The following is a 12,299-nucleotide window of genomic DNA, read 5'->3' as shown; positions in this document are numbered from 1 at the left end:
ATTCCAGGCTTCATACCCCCAAGTACAGCTATTCCACTACAGAAGCAGCTGGAACATGCAAACCAACAGTCCGGATTCACTGATTCAGTACGTCATCTTCTGGTCTCGTTCCCACATCCCCATTCAACCTCAGACAACAGAGATACACCCCAGTCCAACATTGCTTTGGACAAACAACACCCACTGTACACATTCCCAATGCATCAAACCCCTTCCCATTCACTCCCACTGGACACAATCCCAATGGACCCAAACCCCTTCCCAGTCACTCCCACTGTACACAATCCCAATGGACCCAAACCCCTTCCCATTCACTCCCACTGTACACAATCCCAATGGATCCAAACCCTTTCCCATTCACTCCCACTGTACACAATCCCAATGGACCCAAACCCCTTCCCATTCACTCCCACTGTACACAATCCCCATGGACCCAAACCCCTTCCCGTTCACTCCCACTGTACACAATCCCAATGGACCCAAACCCCTTCCCATTCACCCCCACTGTACACAATCCCAATGGACCCAAACCCCTTCCCATTCACTTCCATTGCACACAATCCCAATGGACCCAAACCCCTTCCCATTCACTCCCACTGTACACAATCCCAATGGACCCAAACCCCTTCCCATTCACTCCCACTGTACACAATCCCAATGGACCCAAACCCCTTCCCATTCACTCCCACTGTACACAATCCCAATGGACCCAAACCCCTTCCCATTCACCCCCACTGTACACAATCCCAATGGACCCAAACCCCTTCCCATTCACTTCCATTGCACACAATCCCAATGGACCCAAACCCCTTCCCATTCACTCCCACTGTACACAATCCCAATGGACCCAAACCCCTTCCCATTCACCCCCACAGTACACAATCCCAATGGACCCAAACCCCTTCCCATTCACTTCCATTGCACACAATCCCAATGGACCCAAACCCCTTCCCATTCACTCCCACTGTACACAATCCCAATGGACCCAAACCCCTTCCCATTCACTCCCACTGTACACAATCCCAATGGACCCAAAACCCTTCCCATTCACTCCCATTGTACACAATCCCAATCGACCCAAACCCCTTCCCATTCACTCCCACTGTACACAATCCCAATGGACCCAAACCCCTTCCCATTCACTCCCACTGTACACAATCCCAATGGACCCAAACCCCTTCCCATTCACTCCCATTGTACACAATCCCAATCGACCCAAACCCCTTCCCATTCACTCCCACTGTACACAATCCCAATGGACCCAAACCCCTTCCCATTCACTCCCACTGTACACAATCCCAATGGACCCAAACCCCTTCCCGTTCACTCCCACTGTACACAATCCCAATGGACCCAAACCCCTTCCCATTCACTCCCACTGTACACAATCCCAATGGACCCAATCCCCTTCCCATTCACTCCCACTGTACACAATCCCAATGGACCCAAACCCATTCCCATTCACTCCCACTGTACACAATCCCAATGGACCCAAACCCCTTCCCATTCACTCCTACTGTACACAATCCCAATGGACCCAAACCCCTTCCCGTTCACTCCCACTGTACACAATCCCAATGGACCCAAACCCCTTCCCATTCACTTCCATTGCACACAATCCCAATGGACCCAAACCCCTTCCCATTCACTCCCACTGTACACAATCCCAATGGACCCAAACCCCTTCCCATTCACTCCCACTGTACACAATCCCAATGGACCCAAACCCCTTCCCATTCACTCCCACTGTACACAATCCCCATGGACCCAAACCCCTTCCCATTCACTCCCACTGGACCCAAACCCCTTCCCATTCACTCCCACTGGACCCAAACCCCTTCCCATTCACTCCCATTGTACACAATCCCAATGGACCCAAACCCCTTCCCATTCACTCCCACTGTACACAATCCCAATGGACCCAAACCCCTTCCCATTCACTCCCACTGTACACAATCCCAATGGACCCAAACCCCGTCCCATTCACTCCCACTGTACACAATCCCAATGGACCCAAACCCCGTCCCATTCACTCCCACTGTACACAATCCCAATGGACCCAAACCCCTTCCCATTCACTCCCACTGGACCCAAACCCCTTCCCATTCACTCCCACTGTGCACAATCCCAATGGACCCAAACCCCTTCCCATTCACTCCCACTGTGCACAATCCCAATGGACCCAAACCCCTTCCCATTCACTCCCACTGTACACAATCCCAATGGACCCAAACCCCTTCCCATTCACTCCCACTGTACACAATCCCAATGGACCCAAACCCCTTCCCATTCACTCCCACTGGACCCAAACCCCTTCCCATTCACTCCCACTGTACACAATCCCAATGGACCCAAACCCCTTCCCATTCACTCCCACTGTACACAATCCCAATGGCCCCAAACCCCTTCCCATTCACTCCCACTGTACACAATCCCAATGAACCCAAACCCCTTCCCATTCACTCCCACTGTACACAATCCCAATGGGTCCAAACCCCTTCCCATTCACTCCCACTGTACACAATCCCAATGAACCCCGTCCCATTCACTCCCACTGTACACAATCCCAATGGACCCAAACCCCTTCCCATTCACTCCCACTGGACCCAAACCCCTTCCCATTCACTCCCACTGTACACAATCCCAATGGACCCAAACCCCTTCCCATTCACTCCCACTGTGCACAATCCCAATGGACCCAAACCCCTTCCCATTCACTCCCACTGTACACAATCCCAATGGACCCAAACCCCTTCCCATTCACTCCCACTGTGCACAATCCCAATGGACCCAAACCCCTTCCCATTCACTCCCACTGTACACAATCCCAATGGCCCCAAACCCCTTCCTGTGCGTGCGTGTGTAACAGTGGGGTTCTTGGAAATGAATGAAACGCATTGTTATTTCGGGCAGAGAGGATGATAGCGCAGTGAGCTGGGAGAATTGTGAAGTTTTAACAACCCACAAGAGACGGTGCCCCTGAGGGAGGCAGGTTGATGATCCAGTGCTGCCGGAGAGGGGGGGGTCGGTGCGCAGGTTCTGTCAGAGTGGGGGGGCAATGGGGGCCAGAGGTGGGGGGGGGGGGGGCATTGCGAGCCAGCTGTGCTGTAAAACCGGCCAGGCTTCGGGCTGTGCTTTGTCTGGGTGGGTCGGCAGTGGGAATAACACATCCCAGATTCCTCGACCCTCAGACTCGCTGACTGTCAGCGTCACCAGCCCTTTACACCGCTGCCCGTCAGCTGGGATTTAAAACACCTTCCGGCGCAGTGAGCCTGGTTGCCTTTCCTGTCGGTCTGTTATCCCAAACCAGATAAGAATCCAGCTCCCTTTCAGCAACACCCGGCCGATCAGCCCGCGGTGAGGACAGCCTGCTGCGCAGGGGGGGGGCCGGATCAGAGAGGGCTGGCCGTTCTGCGACCCACTGATCCCCACCTTCCCTCAACATAGCCAACTTCTGGCAAGGAAGCGCCTTTCGCAACGATAAAGACGAGGTTTGAGTTCAGTCCGACTGTGGACTCTCTGATATTCCAGCAGCCCCATTTTAACAAGGGTGTCTTCTCCTCTCTTACAGGCAGGGCTGGCTTACGTCCACACACCAAGACCAGCGTCACCCGGAGGTTTCCCTCACGGGACGTCCCCTCAGCAAGCCCTCCCGGTGAGTAACTCTCTATAAGGGGCTCAGTTACAGCGCATCGCTGGGAGTTTACAGACAGCTCCTGCCATTGTTTATCAGGGACTATTCTTTAAGCGGCCAATGGTCCAGGAACATGCTCTTAGAATCGGAGAATCCCTGCAGTGCAGAAGGAGGCCATTCGGCCCATCGAGCCTGCACCGACCACAATCCCACCCAGGCCCTATCTCCGTAACCCCACTTATTTACCCTACTTAGGCCCCCTGACACTAAGGGGCAATTTAGCACGGCCAATCCATCCAACCTGCACATGGAGGTCACCACCTCGTGAGTGTCCCTGTCTGCAATAGAACATAGGTAGAACATAGGTAGAACATAGGTAGAACATAGGTAGAACATAGGTAGAACATAGGTAGAACATAGGTAGAACATAGAACAGTACAGCACAGAACAGGCCCGTCGGCCCACGATGTTGTGCCGAGCTTTATCTGAAACCAAGATCAAGCTATCCCACTCCCTATCATCCTGGTGTGCTCCATGTGCCTATCCAATAACCGCTTAAATGTCCCTGAAGTGTCTGACTCCACTATCACTGCAGGCAGTCCATTCCACACCCCAACCACTCTCTGCGTAAAGAACCTACCTCTGATATCCTTCCTGTATCTCCCACCACGAACCCTATAGTTATGCCCCCTTGTAATAGCTCCATCCACCCGAGGAAATAGTCTTTGAACATTCACTCTATCCATCCCCTTCATCATTTTTTTAAACCTCTATTAAGTCTCCCCTCAGCCTCCTCCGCTCCAGAGAGAACAGCCCTAGCTCCCTCAACCTTTCCTCATAAGACCTACCCTCCAAACCAGGCAGCATCCTGGTAAATCTCCTCTGCACTCTTTCCAGCGCTTCCACATCCTTCTTATAGTGAGGTGACCAGAACTGCACACAATATTCCAAATGTGGTCTCACCAAGGTCCTGTACAGTTGCAGCATAACCCCACGGCTCTTAAACTCCAACCCCCTGTTAATAAAAGCTAACACACTATAATCCTCCGCAGGCTGACCTCTGACCTGGTTTCCGGTTTGGAGGATATTTGGGGGGGTGCACAGTGGTTAGCACTGCCGCCTCCCAGCGCCAGGGACCCGGGTTCGATTCCCGGCTCGGGTCACTGTCTGTGCGGAGTCTGCACGTTCTCCCCCCGTGTCTGCGTGGGTTTCCTCCGGGTGCTCCGGTTTCCTCCCGCAGTCCAATGGTGGATTGGCCATGCTAAAAATTGCCCCCTTAGTGTCAGGGGGACTAGCTAGGGTAAATGCACGGGGATAGGGCCTGGGTGGGATTGTGGGCTGTGCAGACTCGATGGACCGAATGGCCTCCTTCTGCACTGTAGGGATTCTATGAGAGGGGTGGATGAAGTGAGAGATCTTGGCGTACAAATACACAAGTCCCTAAAGGCAGCAGTTCAAGTAGACAAGGTTGTAAAGGCCAGTGGAATGTGCTCCTTCACTGGCAGAGGTGTAGAATATAAAAGTAAGGATTATAATGATGAAACTGTATAAAACACTGAGAGGTCACAACTGGAGTATTGTGTGCAGTTCTGGTCACCACAGTACAGGGAGAACGTAACTGCTCTGGAGAGAGAGTGCAGAGGAGGTTCACAAGAATGATGTGGAGATGCCGGCGTTGGACTGGGGTGGGCACAGTAAGAAGTTTCACAACACCAGGTTAAAGTCCCAACACGTTTATCTGGTAGCACCAGCTTTCGGAGCCTCAAGCTCCTCCTTCAGGTGAGTAAGGAGTTGTGTTCACAAACAGGGCATATAAAGACACAAACTCAATTTACAAGATAATGGTTGGAATGTGGGTCTTTACAGGTAATCAAGTCTCAAAGGTACAGACAATGTGAGTGGAGAGAGGGTTAAGCACAGGTTAAAGAGGTGTGTATTGTCTCCAGACAGGACAGTTAGTGAGATTTTGCAAGCCCAGGCAAGTCGTGGGGGTTACAGATAGTGTGACATGAACCCAAGATCCTGGTTGAGGCCATCCTCATGTGTGGGGAACTTGGCTATCAGTTTCTGCTCGGCGATTCTATGTTGTGTGTCGTGAAGGCCACCTTGGAGAACGCTTACCCGAAGATCAGAGGCCGAATGCCCGTGACCGCTGAAGTGTCCCCCGACTGGGAGGGAACACTCCTGCCTGGTGATTGTCGAGCGGTGTTCATTCATCCGTTGTCGTAACGTCTGCATGGTCTTCCCCATGTACCATGCCTCGGGACATCCTTTCCTGCAGCCTATACCTGTTGGGTGGTGTTCTGACGTGAGAATACGGTACATACTCTTGCAACTCGGCCAACGTTGTCTACCTGATTCGCTGCAGGAGGAACCCTGTTTCCCTCGGCAGAGTCCAGAAACCAGGCGTCATAGATTCAAGTCAAGTGGTAGAAGACGTAGAGGTGACATGAGGCAGAACTTTATTTACATAGAGGATGGCACAGAATCATAGAATCATAGAAACCCTACAGTGCAGAAGGAGGCCATTCGGCCCATCGAGTCTGCACCGACCACAATCCCACCCAGGCCCTACCCCCACATATTTACCCGCTAATCCCTCTAACCTATGCATCTCAGGACTCTAAGGGGCAATTTTTAACCTGGCCAATCAACCTAACCCGCACATCTTTGGACAGTGGCTAGCACTGCAGCCTCACAGCGCCAGGGACCCGGGTTCGATTCCCGGCTCGGGTCACTGTCTGTGTGGAGTTTGCACATTCTCTCCGTGTCTACGTGGGTTTCCTCCGGGTGCTCCGGTTTCCTCCCACAGTCCAAAGATGTACAGGTTAGGTGGATTGGCCATGCTAAAATTGCCCCTTAGTGTCCTGAGATGCGTAGATTAGCGGGATTAGTGGGTAAATGTGTAGGGATATGGGGGTCGGGCCTGGGTGGGATTGTGGTCGGTGCAGACTCGATGGGCCGAATGGCCTCTTTCTGTACTGTCGGGTTTCTATGACTTCTATGAGTTGGTGATGGAGGCAGAGACCCTGAAGTCTTTTAAAAAGTACCTGGATCTGCAACTTCACTGCTGTAAGCTACAGGGCTATGGCTCGAGGGCAGGAAGGTGGGATTGGAAAGGGCACCTGGATGTACCTGGGCTAGCACGGGCAAGAGGGGCCGAATTGCCCCCTTCTACGCTGTATCATTCCTATGTTTCTGTAATCATCATCGTCTCATGCACAAGGGGGTCCTTGTGCATGAGACGCAAAAACCCAGTCTGCAGGTGCAACAGATGATCAAGAAGGCAAATGGGATGTTGGCCTTTATCGCGAGGGGGATAGAATATAAAAGCAGAGATGTCTTGCTGCATCTGTACTGGGCATTGGTGAGGCCGCAGCTGGAATAGTGTGTGCAGTATTGGTCCCCTTATTTGCGGAAGGATATATTGGCCTTGGAGGGAGTGCAGAGAAGGTTCACCAGGTTGATACCAGAGATGAGGGGTGTTGATTATGAGGAGAGACTGAGCAGATTGGGTTTGTATTCGTTGGAATTTAGAAGGCTGAGGGGGGGATCTTATAGAGACCTATAAGATAATGAAGGGGCTGGATAGGGTCGAGGTGGAGAGATTCTTTCCACTTAGAAAGGAAGCTAGAACTAGAGGGCACAGCCTCAAAATAAAGGGGGGTCAGTTTAGGACAGAGTTGAGGAGGAACTTCTTCTCTCAGAGGGTGTGAATCTCTGGAATTCTCTGCCCACTGAAGTGGTGGAGGCTACCTCGTTGAATATGTTTAAATCACGGATAGATGGATTCCTGACCGGTAAGGGAATTAGGGGGTTATAGGGATCAGGCGGGTAAGTGGAACTGATCCACTATCAGATCAGCCATGATCTTATTGAATGGCGGGGCAGGCTCGAGGGGCTAGATGGCCTACTCCTGCTCCTATTTCTTATGTTCTTATGCAATGACTCCCGTCTCAGTCTGTTGCTGCCATGTCTGGTTGCTGGAAGCTTTGGGGAGAGCAGGTTCACCAAGATGTTGCCCAGGTCTTGAGGGTGTCGGCTAGGAGGAGAGGTTGAATAAACTAGGATTGTTTTCACTGGAAAGATGGAGGCTGAGGGGAGGTCTACAAAATGATGAGAGGCACAGACAGGGTGGATAGTCAGAGGCTTCTATCCCCAGGGTGGAAATGTCAATTACAAGGGGGCACAGGTTCAAGGTGAGGGGTTGGTGGGTGGGGAGGAGTTGAGGGGGGTGAGTGTTGGGGAGTGGTTAGCACTGCTGCCTCACAGCACCTGGGACCTGGGTTCGATTCCCGGCTTGGGTCACTGTCTGTGCGGAGTCTGCACGTTCTCCCCCCGTGTCGGCGTGGGTTTCCTCCGGGTGCTCCGGTTTCCTCCCACAGTCCAATGATGTGCAGGTTAGGTGGATTGGCCATGCTAAATTGCCCCTTAGTGTCAGGGGGGACTAGCTTGGGTAAATGCATGGGGTTATGGGGATAGGGCTTGGGTGGGATTGTGCATTAGTGGGCCGAATGGCCTCCTTCTGTTCTGTAGGGATTCTATGATTCTCTGAGATGTGCGGCACGGGGGGGGGAGTTTTCCACGCAGAGAGTGGTGGGTGCCTGGAACGCGCTGCCAGAGGGGGTGGTGGAAGCGGGTACATTAACAACATTTAAGGGGCATCTGGATTGGTCCATGAATTGGGAGGGAATAGAGGGAGACAGACTTCAGTAAAGGCAGAAGGTTTTTATTTTAAGTTTTTAGCTGGGGCATTGTGGTTGGCACAGGCTTGGAGGGCCGAAGGGCCTTTCCTTTGTTCTTTGGATCTTTTCTCACTGGAGGTCTTTTCTTGCGTCTTTTCCAGGCTGGATTCCAAACGACAAGCCAGACAGCGCCTCGCCACGCCTACCTTGCTCACAGCCAAGGACAGCGTTACTACCATCAGTAACTGCTCCTGGAGCAACCGCGGCAGCCCCTCAACGCATAACCCCCTCCCCCCCCCCCCCCCCCTCCCCATCGTCGGATCCCATGTGCAGGTTTTGCTAAAATTTGATTTCTTCGTGTATTTGGCTCTGGGATCCAGGCGAGCAAAGGTTTGGGGATTTTTTTTTTTCCCCCTGGGATGTTGGAACACTCTTGTAGCTCGGCTCCTGTGCGGAGCTCCGACTGTAGCTCCTGTGCGGAGCTCCGACTGTAGCTCCTGTGCGGAGCTCCGACTGTAGCTCCTGTGCGGAGCTCCGACTGTAGCTCCTGTGCGGAGCTCCGACTGTAGCTCCTGTGCGGAGCTCCGACTGTAGCTCCTGTGCGGAGCTCCGACTGTGGCTCCTGTGCGGAGCTCCGACTGTAGCTCCTGTGCGGAGCTCCGACTGTAGCTCCTGTGCGGAGCTCCGACTGTAGCTCCTGTGCGGAGCTCCGACTGTGGCTCCTGTGCGGAGCTCCGACTGTAGCTCCTGTGCGGAGCTCCGACTGTAGCTCCTGTGCGGAGCTCCGACTGTAGCTCCTGTGCGGAGCTCCGACTGTAGCTCCTGTGCGGAGCTCCGACTGTAGCTCCTGTGCAGAGCTCCGACTGTAGCTCCTGTGCAGAGCTGCGACTGTAGCTCCTGTGACATTCCCTTTCCCTCTGTAAGTTCCCCACTCAGCTTTTATTTATAAACAGTTACTCTGGATTTTAGCCCTGCCTTTCGGTGTGTGTGTGGGGGAGTCTGTGTGTGTGTGTGGGGGAGTCTGTGTGTGTGTGTGTGTGTGTGGGGGGGAGTCTGTGTCTGTGCGTGTGGGGAAGAGGTCTGTCTGCTGTGTGTGTGTGGGGGGAGTCTTGTCCGTTGTGTGTGTGTGTTGGGAGATATGTGTGTGTGTCCGTCCCCGTGCGTGCGCCTGTGCCCATGCGGTGTGTGCCGCGTGTGCCCATGCGGTGTGTGCATGCGTGCTCGTGTGCCCATGCATGTGCGTGCTTGTGCGCCTGTGTCCATGCGTGCCCGTGTGTGTGACCGTGCGCACTTGCCAGTGTGCCTGTGTGCCCATCCGTGTGTGCCCGTGTGCGTGTGCCCATGCGTGTAGGGTGCGCGCGGGGGAAGGGGGCGTGCTGTAGTTTGAGTGTACGAGGCAGATTCTTTTACACAGAGGGTGGTGGGTGCCTGGAACTCGTTGCCGGGGGGGGGGGGTATTGGAAGCGGATACGACAGTGAGTTTTAAGGGGCTTCTGGACAAGTACATGAATGAGATGGGAATAGAGGGATATGGTCCCCGGAAGGGTAGGGGGCTTTAGTTCAGTCGGGGCAGCATGGTCGGTGCAGGCTTGGAGGGGCCGAAGGGCCTGTTCCTGTGCTGTAATTTTCTTTATTCAATCTATTTCTGATGTAACTGGCCATCCCGATCATGTCAATTCTGAAATTCCCTGAACTTTTGACATGTTGTCAGACAGGCCAAAGGCACTGAACTGCCTCCAAATACAGGACCATACTGACCACCTCACTGAGTAAAAGGTGGCAGCGGTACACCCGATCTAACCCCATGCTGTCCCGGTCCTGGGAGTGTTTGATGGGGGACAGTGTAGAGGGAGCTTTACTCTGTATCTAACCCCGTGCTGTACCTGTCCTGGGAGTGTTTGATGGGGACAGTGTAGAGGGAGCTTTACTCTGTATCTAACCCCGTGCTGTCCCTGTCCTGGGAGTGTTTGATGGGGACAGTGCAGAGGGAGCTTCACTCTGTATCTAACCCCGAGCTGTACCTGTCCTGGGAGTGTTTGATGGGGACAGTGTAGAGGGAGCTTTACTCTGTATCTAACCCCGTGCTGTCCCTGTCCTGGGAGTGTTTGATGGGGACAGTGCAGAGGGAGCTTCACTCTGTATCTAACCCCGAGCTGTACCTGTCCTGGGAGTGTTTGACGGGGGACAGTGTAGAGGGAGCTTTACTCTGTATCTAACCCCGTGCTGTACCTGTCCTGGGAGTGTTTGATGGGGACAGTGTAGAGGGAGCTTTACTCTGTATCTAACCCCGTGCTGTACCTGTCCTGGGAGTGTTTGATGGGGGACAGTGTAGAGGGAGCTTTACACTGTATCTAACCCCGTGCTGTACCTGTCCTGGGAGTGTTTGATGGGGACGGTGTAGAGGGAGCTTCACTCTGTATCTAACCCCGAGCTGTACCTGTCCTGGGAGTGTTTGATGGGGACAGTGTAGAGGGAGCTTTACTCTGTATCTAACCCCGTGCTGTACCTGTCCTGGGAGTGTTTGATGGGGGACAGTGTAGAGGGAGCTTTACTCTGTATCTAACCCCGTGCTGTACCTGTCCTGGGAGTGTTTGATGGGGGACAGTGTAGAGGGAGCTTTACTCTGTATCTAACCCCGTGCTGTACCTGTCCTGGGAGTGTTTGATGGGGGACAGTGTAGAGGGAGCTTTACTCTGTATCTAACCCCGTGCTGTACCTGTCCTGGGAGTGTTTGTTGGGGGACAGTGTAGGGGGAGCTTTACTCTGTATCTAACCCCGTGCTGTACCTGTCCTAGGAGTGTTTGATGGGGGACAGTGTAGAGGGAGCTTTACTCTGTATCTAACCCCATGCTGAAGGTACCTGGCCTTTCACAACCTGGATGAAGTTGTTCCCATAGCTGCTCAGTGGACCGTGAGCAGTTGCACTGTCGGGATTCTATGATATAACACGGGAGGCTATTCAGCCCATCTTGTCTGTGCCAGCGCTTGGAAGACCAACCCAATTCATCCTCCTGCATCCTCTTCTGCAGCTGTCTCCTTTCCAACCATTTTCCAAACTCTCTTCCGGATCTGCTCTACCTGTCCATCCGAATGCAAGCCGTTTGGAATCATTGAAGTGATAACTCTGAACTAAATGTTTGTTTTCTACCACGAATGGTTTGGAAATGTGGTGGCCTCGCATTGAAGCAATACCCTAAAATTAAATCTAATTTCTTTGCAATGAAACTCGCTGTTCCTGTGGTTGTTGGAGCTGGTTATGCAATCCAGTTCATTGGGTAGAAAGTGCCCGACTTTCAGCGAAGCAGCCTTTTTTCTCGGAGAAAGCCCGATCAAAGTTTCTAAGATTATAAAGACGTTTGATAGGCCAGATATAGAGAAGTTTGTTTCCACTTGTGGGGGGGAGACCAGAATTCAGGATCATCGATATCAGATAATCACGGATAAATCCAGTGGGGGAATTCAGGAAAAACTTCTTTACCCAGAGAGTGGGGGAGAATGTGGGACTGGCTCCCGTGGGGTTAGTGGGGGAGAATGTGGGACTCACTCCCACGGGGTTAGTGGGGGAGAATGTGGGACTCACTCCCACGGGGTTAGTGGAGGAGAATGTGGGACTCGCTCCCGCGGGGAGTGGGGGGAGAAGGTAGGACTCGCTCCCACGGGGAGTGGGGGAGAATGTGGGACTCACTCCCACAGGGGAGTGGGGGAGAATGTGGGACTCGCTCCCACAGGGGAGTGGGGGAGAATGTGGGACTCACTCCCACGGGGGGAGTGGGGGGAGAATGTGGGACTCGCTCCCACGGGGAGAGGGGAGAATGTGGGACTCACTCCCACGGGGGGAGTGGGGGGAGAATGTGGGACTCGCTCCCACGGGGAGAGGGGAGAATGTGGGACTCGCTCCCACGGGGTTAGTGGGGGGAGAAGGTGGGACCCGCTCGCATGGGGAGAGGGGGAGAAGGTGGGACCCGCTCGCACCGGGAGTG

The 12,299-nt window shown here is 53.4% G+C and overlaps 1 protein-coding gene across 4 annotated transcripts in view; it reads left to right on the top strand.

Annotated features, from left to right (window-relative positions):
- gps2 (G protein pathway suppressor 2) overlaps window positions 1–11,544 on the top strand; it is a 31,498-nt gene extending 19,954 nt beyond the window's left edge. For all 4 annotated transcript variants that reach the window (XM_078207761.1, XM_078207760.1, XM_078207759.1 and 1 more), the window contains exons 8-10: window positions 8–87; window positions 3,572–3,655; window positions 8,481–11,544. In XM_078207761.1, the coding sequence (XP_078063887.1) occupies window positions 8–87; window positions 3,572–3,655; window positions 8,481–8,564 (248 nt within the window). In that variant the 3' untranslated portion in view covers window positions 8,565–11,544. The remainder of the gene's footprint in view (window positions 1–7; window positions 88–3,571; window positions 3,656–8,480) is intronic.
- The last annotated feature ends 755 nt before the right edge of the window (window positions 11,545–12,299 follow it).

Source organism: Mustelus asterias, unplaced genomic scaffold (assembly GCF_964213995.1).
Source record: "Mustelus asterias unplaced genomic scaffold, sMusAst1.hap1.1 HAP1_SCAFFOLD_2692, whole genome shotgun sequence".
NCBI classification, from domain to species: Eukaryota; Metazoa; Chordata; class Chondrichthyes; order Carcharhiniformes; family Triakidae; genus Mustelus; species Mustelus asterias.
This window is presented reverse-complemented; position numbering and strand designations above follow the sequence as displayed.